Consider the following 10,902-nt stretch of genomic DNA (forward strand, 5'->3'; position numbering starts at 1 on the left):
GTTAGTGTCAGGGACCAAAATCAAAATGAATTACAAACTACAGTGATGAAAACTATAATGTCAAAAGATTAAGGATGAAAGTAGCATTTTTTAGCAAACATGAGGGATGAAAATTGTAGTTTACTCTTAAAGAAAATTAAAAAAAAAAAACAAAGGAAAAGAGAGGAAAACAGATCAAGCCGGATTGACCCAACCTCGTGTTCTCAGATCCCCCGCCCCTCTCTTTACTCATCACATAGAAACCCAGCTACTGACCTAGAATAACCAAGATCAAACTTAATCGCCATGGCAATGGCGATGAAGCTTTCCCTCCTTCTTCTCTTCTTCTTATCGTCTCTAATCCCTACCTTCTCTCTCTTTGAAGATCAAGTCGGATTCATGGACTGGTATCTATTTTAAATTAAAATTTTATACTCACTCTTGAGTTAATTTTTGAACCTAGTAGAGTAAACCGGTTTTGGGATTTTCTCTCTCTATGTAGGTAACTGTGTATTGATGAGACGCTAGTGCTTAAGCTTGATTTAATTGTTGTATCTACGTATACAATACCATGACGTGTTGATCGATTGTTTTGTTTGGCTTCTTAGACGAATTCTTGTAGTTTAAGATGGTCTTCTATATGTCCCATTGAATTCGTAGCTGCTTCATCCGTTCAGTGAAAAAGGAGATACCTTTGACTTTTCTATGTGACATGGGCTAATTTTCAATTGAAAATTGATGTGTTTTTGATATTTTTTCGCGATATATTTGCTAACTGCATGAAACTCTATTTCGAGTATTAGAAATTGAATAATGTTGATGTCGACTTGTAACTGAAATCAATTTCAGTTTTGGAATTGGGAAGTGCTTGATTAGATATCAAGTTCGAGTGTAGCTTTTTTGGGATTTGAAATGGTTCCAGTAGTTTCAACGGCTAAACCCTTGATCAATTTGTGCTTGTTTATACGTCACTGATGTATTTTTGGGCGAGTTCTGAGCCTTTGTTTGTCTGTGTTTATATCAGTTTGGCTGTAGGTTTTAACCATTTAGATTAATATAGTATAATATGTGTTGAATAGATTTCTGGGTCAATTTTACATATGAAAGCCAATCATATTTTGTAATCTTAAAAGTTTAATGCCTAAGCTATTCATTTGTTTGTTTGACATACATGGTGTCCTCACTCTCACTGTTGTTACATTACTAACACGTATATGTCTCTGTGTTTTAGCCATATATAGTCGGAACCGGATATCTTTCATTTTTAAGTCTTATAACGTATAATGTTTTCTCACTCAGGCATCAACGGTACATAGGGAAAGTAAAGCACGCAGTGTTCCAAACGCAAAAGGCAGGCCGAAAACGTGTTGTGGTGTCTACTGAAGAGAATGTTATTGCCTCCCTTGATCTCCGTCGAGGCGAGATTTGTAAGTTGTAACGTTCATTAGCATTTAGGCTTTTTGTATGTCTTTTGTCCGCATCTATTATATGTTCTATAGGGTTATACTTTTGTTCAAAAAATTATATCTGTATGCTGATGCTTTCCGGCTATATGCAGTTTGGAGACATGTTTTGGGAGCCAATGATGTTGTTGACAAAATTGATATTGCTCTTGGGAAATGTAAGTATTCTTCCTTGTACTAAAAAGTCAGCCAGCAGTTTTGCGGACTGGTTTATCAAAATTTTGTGACTGTTGAACCGAATATCTGACTACTTATTTCAAATGCGGGGAGTTACTTGGTCACAGCTTTTATCTCTTTTACCATGTGATTAATTTTGTTAAGTGAAAGGGCAAAGAAGGAAATGAGAATAGACAATTTTGTCATGGGCTTGCAAAATAGTTTTTCTTCAGACAACCAACTTTATTTTTCTTTGAAATTATTATTATAGTTATACCATTTCTGGTTTCATTGTTTGTACAGATATTATTAATAATATGGAAAAGTTACTTTATGATCAGATGTCAATCATGATTTAAGCTGGAAAATTGATCAAAATGGAAACTAACCGAACTTAAGAAGCTTTTTGCCCCAAACTAGTTTAGTTAGCTAAAAATGATATCAACATGATATTATGATTAGAAAGCGATATAAGGCTGAGTTTGTGTTACCTTTTCTTGCTTAAGTAATAATCTTTGTTCAAGTAGAGAAGTTTGATGCAGATATATGTAGTTGGATGAACTGATGAAGAATATCTCTAACAAAATCTACGTGGTTTGGCACATATTGTATAAGAGATTGATTTCTTATACTTAAGAAAGCAGGCTGCTTGACTGCATCTGTATGTGTATGGTTATTTACTACAACAATAAATTAACTCAAGTTCAACAAGTTGTGAATATTATAAACCCCTCAGTTTTAAGATGTACTTAAATGATGATTGATTGCTAAAGTATCTTTTCCAATTTCTCAGACGTTATTACACTATCATCAGAGGGGAGTATATTAAGAGCTTGGAACCTTCCTGATGGGCAGATGGTGTGGGAATCTTTTCTATCGGGGTCAAAGCCCTCGAAGGCATTATTAACAGTTCCGGTGAGTAACAATTTTGGTAACACAATATGTTAGTAGTGTAATAGTCTTAGCATGCTTTTGGTGCACTCTACGCTCCTTTCTCACCAGCTTGTGCCGGAACATTATTTTTTACTCAGCTCAACTCAGATAACCCTTTATCATAAACTGATTGCAGCGACTTCAGTAAATGTATACGCTGGAAATACCATTCATATATGTCTAAAGCATGTTATTTTGTTACCTGGAACATACATTATGTACTTATTACATTGAACAATCAACAATGTACAATATTCATTTTGTACTTAGTATACTGAACAGTCCTACAATATATTGTCTTGAAATGGTAACATGGTAAGTCTCTGCAGGCCAACTTGAAGGTTGATCTGGACAGTCCCATTTTTGTTTATGGCGGTGCATGTCTTTATGCCATTTCCAGCATTGATGGGGAGATTCTTTGGAAGAAGGACTTCACAGCTGAAGGGTTTGACCAATTTCAAAGTTTGATGTAATTTTTGTTGTTTCTTCTTTGTAGTAGTTGGCCCCTGATAGATTATCTGTATTTCCTGTGCAGCATTGATGTTCATCAATTGCTTCTTCCTGACGGGAGTGATGTAGTTCATGCTGTAGGAGTTACCGATTTATCCCAGTTCGATACATATGAGATTGATGTGAGGAATGGAGAGTTACTCAAACATGTCAGCGCATCATTTCCTGATGGTATTTATGGGGAAATCTTGCCAATTTCAAGTGACAAATTTGTTGCACTCGATGCTAGGAGGTCAGTTTTGGTGTTAATAAGCATCAAAGATGGACAAATTAACCTTCAACAGACCCATGTTTCAGATCTCGTACATGGATCTTCTGGGAATACAGCTATTTTACCTTCAAAGCTTTCAGGAATATTTTCTGTAATCACGGATACCTTCATTGCTTTTATTAAAGTAACCAATGAAGGGAAATTGGATGTAATGGAAAAAGTTGATAAGATGGTCGTTGTTAGTGATGCATTGCCCCTTTCAGAAGGCGAGCAAGCTTTTGCACTTGTTCAGCATGGAGAGAGTAAGATTCACTTATCTGTAAGGCTGGTTCATGACATGAGTAGCAATCACCTCAAGGAAACTGTCAAGATGGATCATGAGAGGGGCTTTGTGCATAAGATTTTCATTAATAACTATGTTCGAACAGACAGGTCCCATGGTTTTAGAGCATTGATTGTAATGGAAGATCATTCACTACTGTTGCTACAGCAAGGTGAGATTGTCTGGAGTAGAGATGATGGACTTGCTTCTGTGATAGACGTGACAACATCGGAACTGCCCGTGGAAAAGCTTGGTGTATCAGTATCAAAGGTTGAGCACAGCCTTTTTGAGTGGCTTAAGGTATGAAACTTCTTGAGATGCTTTTGAAATCAACACATGTTATGTTTTCAAGCAGTATTATTATTTTGTGCTGATAAGAGTTGGTTCAAGGATGCATGGCAATATGAAACTAAAAATGGTCTTGCAAGTTTCTTGCACGATGTTACATTTGTTTTCCATGTGAAAAGAAATAATATATTTATCCGCATCATGTGGTTGAACTGTAAGAAAATAGCAACACTTTTATGGTCTTTAACCGTTTAGTGTTAAATGGAGTTTATGGAGGATTGGGTGCATTAGTAACTCATGAAAGTTATATTTTCACCACCAGTCTTGTCTTGTCTCTGTAAGTGAATTTACAATTTATATAGTATTTTATGGACCTTTACATAATTTCATTACATAGTCAACGTTTCTAAGCACGTCAAAAGTAAGCTGTTCACAATTGAGGTGTTGGGTCATGATCCATGGTGTCACTTGCCTTCTGCAAGTATTTGGGTGGATTAAGAAGATGTATTTGGAGTAAATATTTCATTATTGCATTACCTATTCCTGTGGTATGAAGTTATGGAATGGATACCTTGTTAACGGAATTGCTTATGCACTTTGAATTTCTGAGTTATAGTGCCTATGGTTCAATTGATCCATCATGCTCACAAGCGATGCTTAGGAAAATGAGTTTATGCTTGTCTTACTACAACAATGTTTGTTTGGTATTAGCATCTAGGGTTTCTATTGTGGGTTCTTCAGTTGGAAATATCCTGTTACTTGGTTCATCGCCATAGTAGTCATGGTGCATGACCTGGTGATTTTGTAATGTGGTTCTTTGCCATATTAACGGTGCATGAGGCTGAAAGAAAAGCATCATATACACTCTATACATTAGAGGATGATGACACATGGTATTGCCTTGACAGTGTAAAATTTGGGCCTTCTAATCAATTTTTTGAACTTTTTTAGGTTTGGGGTCTCTTATTATGTTGTATATATTTCTTAAAAGCTACGTCCTCTTTTTTTGAACTAATATAATAATGCCAGAATCCTTTAGTTCTGACTCAACACATCAACATCTAGCTACTGACTGTGGACAGTTATTGAGCCTCTGCCTCTCCTTTTGTCCATGAGAACTCGGCTCCTGTGCTTTCTCCTTTCTTCTATCTATCTGATCTTTTCCTGTATGCCTTTTATTTCGACTGCATTTCATTTATTCTCTTGGTTGATGCATTTTACCTCATAAAAATTTTCTATTAATTTTCTTTTTGTCTGATTCCATTCTTCCTAAAAAAACAGTCAGTAGGAAACGGCACCCATTTTTAGTTGTATTATAAGATCTTTTAAAATACTAAAAAGTCTACAATAACTGAATTAAGTAAATATTATTGATTAACTATGAAATTAATTTTTTGCACAAGACAGCGTCAGGCTTTTGAATTGATCCGACTATCCCACAAGTCATGTTTTGCTAAAAAATGTTTACGAGCTCTTTGGCATTACTGCAATCTTATTTATTTTTGGATTGTTTCTCTTTTGGAAATTGGTGCTATAGCCATGGCTCATTCTCGTATAGTGCACTCTTGCACCACTTTGCCGCAATTGCTATGTCCATTGCTAACTTATGTTGACAAATTTTGGTTCTTCTAAGAGTCCATTGGTTCTTATGACCTTGCTCTTTTGTTGAAGGGTCATATGCTGAAGCTTAAAGGAACTTTAATGCTTGCAACACCAGATGAAGTAGCAGCAATACAAAAGATTAGGTTGCAGAGTTCTGAGAAAAGCAAGATGACCCGAGACCATAATGGGTTCCGTAGACTGCTCATAGTACTTACTAGAGCTGGGAAACTTTTCGCATTACATACAGGAGATGGACGAGTTGTCTGGTCTAGCCTACTGCAATCCCTTCGCAAATCAGACAAATGTACCGATCCCATTGGTCTCAAGTTGCACCAGTGGCAAATTCCGCATCATCATGCACTGGATAATAATCCATCTGTCCTTGTTGTTGGAAGATGTGGACTTTCTTTGTCTGCTTCTAGCGCAATGTCAATTGTTGATGCTTACACTGGAAAAGAGCTTCACAATATGGGTCCTGCACATTCCACTGTGCAAGTTATTTCTTTACCATTCAGTGATTCAACTGAGCAGCAGCTTCACTTGCTGATAGATGCTGATAAGCGTGCTCACTTGTACCCTAGAACTCCTGAAGCTGCTGAGATCTTCCAACGTGAGTCTGAAAACGTGTATTGGTACTCGGTCGAAGCTGAAGCTGGTATCTTGAGGGGGTATGCGGTGAAAGGCAGTTGTAACCTTGAGGTACCTAATGAATACTGCTTTGAGACCAGGAATTTATGGTCTATTGTGTTCCCATCAGAATCAGAGAAAATCATCGCAACAGTGACAAGAAAAGCTAATGAGGTATGTTGTTGTTCTTAAATGTAAATGTCAAAGTTGGAGAAGATCAATTTAATCTTTTGTCCTTCAGGTGATTCACACTCAAGCAAAGGTTATTGCGGATGAAGATGTGATGTATAAATACATATCAAAGAATATTCTGTTTGTTGCTACTGTTTCACCTAAAGCCAGTGGTCCAATTGGCTCAGCAACTCCAGATGAATCATTGCTGGTGGTCCACCTTGTAGATACTGTAACTGGTCGCATACTGCATCGCATGAGTCATTCAGGCTCACAGGGTCCTGTGCATGCAGTGAGTATCAATGGTTTTTTCTTTACTTCAAAAAAGTAACTTGTTTTCATGAATGATCTGTTGTTTATGTGTTTTCATTTGTTGCTCTCCCTCCAAAGGTCCTTAGTGAGAACTGGGTTGTCTACCATTACTTCAACTTACGAGCACACAGATATGAGATATCTGTGATTGAGATTTATGATCAGTCTCGTGCGGTATTGCTCTTAAACTTGAATTTTCTGTCATATTTTCCCTATGGGCTATGGGAACTTTTATATATATATTTTTCCTTAATTTTGATTACCATCCACAGGAAAATAAAGATGTTCTGAAGCTTATTGTTGGAAAGCATAATCTCACTGCACCTGTGTCATCTTATTCTCGGCCTGAGGTTACAATAAAATCACAATCTTACTTCTTCACACATTCGGTGAAAGCAATATCTGTAACGTCGACTGCCAAGGGCATAACTTCCAAGCACCTTCTTATTGGCACACTTGGTGATAAGGTTAGCTTAAAACATTGATAATAAAATGCTTTCTTTAATTCTTCTTTTATTGAAGGTCATTGCTCTTTTTTCATTCTTGCCCAAATCCCCTGTTAAGTTGACATTGTATCTGCTTTCCACAAATTGCTCTTATTTTACATTACTTGAACCCATGCTGACATTTACATACACTTTGCCATACACAAACTCTCGTGTAAATTTTGTAGGTATTGGCTCTTGATAAGCGTTTTGTTGATCCACGAAGGTCACTTAATCCCACACAAGCTGAGAAAGAGGAGGGTCTTTTACCTCTGACAGATGCTTTGCCAATTATCCCACAGGTGAGTGGGTAGAATCCCTCCTCTTGTTTTGATTTTGTAATTAGAAACATACTAGCTTTGAGGCAAGAAATGCTGAACTAGGCCCTTTTTGCTGAGCCTCTGAATGCTTTAGTCACTTAGACATCTTGATGATCAAGCATGTTTGTTTTTTCTTGAGCCAACGATAACGGTTCAACTTGCCATTAAAGATTCATACATACAAGTATGTCTTAAAAAATTAGTAGTGCAAATCTGGTTTAATTTTTGTTAACAAATCATCTCTTTTTGAGCACAAGATAGTTACTTACACTTTTTTTTGTCTTTGTTTATCTTGTTTTTTTCCTGTTAAATTATTGTTTTCATTTCTGTTTTCTGTTCTGTTTTTCTTTTATATTGTTGCCTTTTCATTGTTTTCTTCTTGGTTTATTATCTGTGCTGTTAAAACTGGTGCAATAGCGGTTATTGGTCCTAGACAAAATTGCGGTGGTAAAATATTGGTGTCAAATTATGGTTCCGAGAATGGCGCTGCAATTTGCCCGCTGTTTCACCGATATTTAACATAAATAGCGGTCTGCAAAACCTTTATTTGGAGTTATTTCACCAATATTTAGCATAAAATAGCGGTCCACAGTACCGCTATTTGCAGTTGGACCTTTTCTGAGTCTGATGTTTACATTTTGGTCTTGTTTGGCCTTTTATTTTATACTTGGACTTGTTTTATTTAAAACTTTAAATCATTTAATCCAACAACGACTATTCTTTAGCAGTCAACGCATTAGATTAGACTTTATTAGGTTTTCAATTTTCTTTCAACGTCATCATCCTCCTCAGTCCTCTCGACCTCGATATTTCCAGGCGCAGCCTCCTCAACAATGGACAGCCTCCTCCATCTTCTTCTTCACAGCCACTGCACAGCCACGAGTCTTACTCTAGCCACCAGCCTCCTTGTCGACACCTTCACCAGCCTCCTCGTTGACTCAACATTCGAACAGCCCTGCTTCCCAGCTTTTAATTAATGCATATAGTATGCATATATATATATATATATATATATATATATTATATTATATATATTTCTAATAATTATTATATGAACCACTATTTTTGGACCGCTATACCATCGCGATAACCGCCATTTCAAATCTTAGTCCTGACCGCTATTTTGTATTTTGACCGCTGTAACAACATAGTTTATTATTTGCGCATATCATTTGAAACTTCTTTTTATACTATTCTCCCTCCCCCCTGCCCCTCCAAAAAAATTGTATTTCGATTTATTCAACTAGTATCTATCATGGATCAAAATTCCCAGTCATTTAACACTTGTTATTCAGTTTTATCAAACGCAAATTTTAGTGTATCATGTGTTCTTGCATAAGGATGAGTAGCGGTAGATTTTTGTTGGGTTACTTTTGGAAGTGGTCAACCAAACCCTGGCCCATGAAAATTATTCATTTTCATTTTTTATAAATTCGGTTAACCTGGATCATGGATAGTGCTGACCTCAAATGAAGGTGGCAATATCGATTCTACATGAGATATTTTTCACCAACTGTAGGATAAAGCGCATCTAAAAGACTTGGTGTCTAACTAGCTGGCCAATTGTACCCTCATCTGATCGGGCCAGATTATCGAGTCAGACGCTCACTTTCCCATGAATTAGCTTCTTGATTTTCAAAACTGTGTCAATGCCAATGCACTAGCATACAGTCATGGGAACAAATAAAAATAGCTGTCCATTTGAATAAAGTCGGTGGTTACAACTAGGGGTTAAGTCCAAAACTTCATGTTGTAATAATGTAATACTAAACTGGTTAGTTTGATTTAGGGGTCGTTTACCAAACATTTACCCGGTAAGTGCTCAGCGGTAAAATTTAACACTATTATTTACTTACCGGGTAAGATTTTAGTCCATCAAAACGACATTGTATGCAACAATTCACCCGGTAAGCGCTTACCATGGTAAGAGTCATCGCCCTCACTTACCAGGTAAGACTCATGGTCATTGTCTCGCTCTTACCGGGTAAGATTCTTAGTCCTTACAATATTTATCCGGTGAGGTAATGTGACTTGGTAAGCGCTTACCCAGGTAAGTGTTTGGTAAACGGCCCCTTAGTTAGGGACAGTGCAGTCAGCCATGGTTCAAATCTTGTATGAATATATTGGTTTGGTTAAGGGTTTATGTGGTGCTAATCGAAAATGTCAAACACAGATTTATTAGTACTGTATAGTATAATAATCATTTATTACAGTAGTAGAAGACCATTTTTTATCTATAATAAAGGATAACAATCTAGAGGTGGTTTTATCCCATCTTTTAAGGGTTTTCCTTTATAAATATTTCCTTGTATAATAAAAATGATTTGAACCATTTGCCAAACCGACAGAAGTTGAAAACCGTGGTTCAGAACCAAGTAGGTGGTTTAGTTTATGGCTCCGCCACAAAACTGAGCTGCCATCACTACTAGCAGGTTGGTTTCCGATCACTTGTTTGATAAACCTCATGAAGTGCCTAGTCTGCACTGTATTACTTACGTGGACATGTTTGGCCGCCGTAAGCTAGCTCAATTTTTGTTCTTTTTGAAAATGCGCCCTGTTTGGTGAGTCATAAGCTAGCTTCTTGAAGTACTACTTCATATAGCATTTCAATAAGCTTATGGGTTTTTTCCACTTCTTTTTTCTCATTATTCCCCTTGTATATTATATAAATGACCAAAAAACATGTCATTTACATAGTTATATAACTTATCATCTAATTATTACAAAATGTGACTAGTTTATAGCCGACAACTAGCTTATTAAGCTAGTTTGTCAAACATAACCTTAATGGTATTGTTTGCATTTTTAACACGATTGCCATTCTACGACTCACTGTGTAGTTTTGTCATTCACCAAAAGCTTATATATACGTGTGTATTCATTTTTTTTTGTTGCAGTCGTACATAACACATGCGTTTAAAGTAGAAGGTCTTAGAGGCATAGAAACTGTACCTGCAAAGCTGGAGTCAACGACCCTTGTATTTGCATATGGTGTCGATCTCTTCTTTACTAGGCTTGCACCTTCAAGAACGTATGACTCACTTACAGAGGATTTCAACTATGCACTGCTGCTTCTTACAATCGTCGCCCTCGTGGTGGCTATTTTTGTAACATGGGTTTTGTCCGAGAGGAAAGATCTGCAGGACAAATGGAGGTAAGTGCCCAAAATTCCATAATAAGTTTCTTACGTTTATTTGTTTTATATCACTCAACGATGTTTGCGTCAACTTGTGCCATGGTAGTCCCTTTGGTAGCATACTATTTTGTCGGTTTTGTTTCTTGAGGTTAGTAGCGTTAGAGCGAACTGGTGTTCATTGATGAACAACATTCACACAAATTTTTTACTCTAATTTGTCGTAGAATCTTTCGCTAGAAGAAACTCCCATAAAACCTACTCATGTTTTTGTAGTCGATTTGTGGGACCCGCTATTTATTTCGAACCGCTGTTTTTTTGCGATTGTTCGGGCTTGTTCAATCGTTTCTTGGTCTAAAGATTTTAGATTATTCCGATGGATTTTATTTC

At 36.7% G+C, this 10,902-nt stretch overlaps 1 protein-coding gene across 1 annotated transcript; it reads left to right on the top strand.

Moving 5' to 3' along the window:
- The first annotated feature begins 212 nt into the window (after positions 1-212).
- Positions 213-10,902, top strand: LOC112521161 (ER membrane protein complex subunit 1). Its single transcript, XM_025129871.1, has 12 exons — positions 213-386; positions 1,279-1,406; positions 1,538-1,600; positions 2,392-2,513; positions 2,861-2,976; positions 3,067-3,874; positions 5,534-6,265; positions 6,333-6,554; positions 6,653-6,748; positions 6,847-7,041; positions 7,248-7,361; positions 10,277-10,902. Exons 1-12 carry the CDS (start codon positions 286-288, stop codon positions 10,535-10,537), a joined length of 2,958 nt encoding a protein of 985 aa, XP_024985639.1. The 5' UTR covers positions 213-285; the 3' UTR covers positions 10,538-10,902.

This window comes from Cynara cardunculus (genome assembly GCF_001531365.2).
Source record: "Cynara cardunculus var. scolymus isolate 2C chromosome LG 11, CcrdV1, whole genome shotgun sequence".
Lineage (NCBI taxonomy): Eukaryota > Viridiplantae > Streptophyta > Magnoliopsida > Asterales > Asteraceae > Cynara > Cynara cardunculus.

Bases quoted from the DNA above. Each gene is read 5' to 3' on its own strand.
- LOC112521161 (XM_025129871.1), top strand. From the start codon at position 286: ATGGCAATGGCGATGAAGCTTTCCCTCCTTCTTCTCTTCTTCTTATCG. The intron at 2,514-2,860 runs GTGAGTAACAAT...AAGTCTCTGCAG, and splicing joins AGGCATTATTAACAGTTCCG to GCCAACTTGAAGGTTGATCT. The intron at 7,042-7,247 runs GTTAGCTTAAAA...TAAATTTTGTAG, and splicing joins TTGGCACACTTGGTGATAAG to GTATTGGCTCTTGATAAGCG.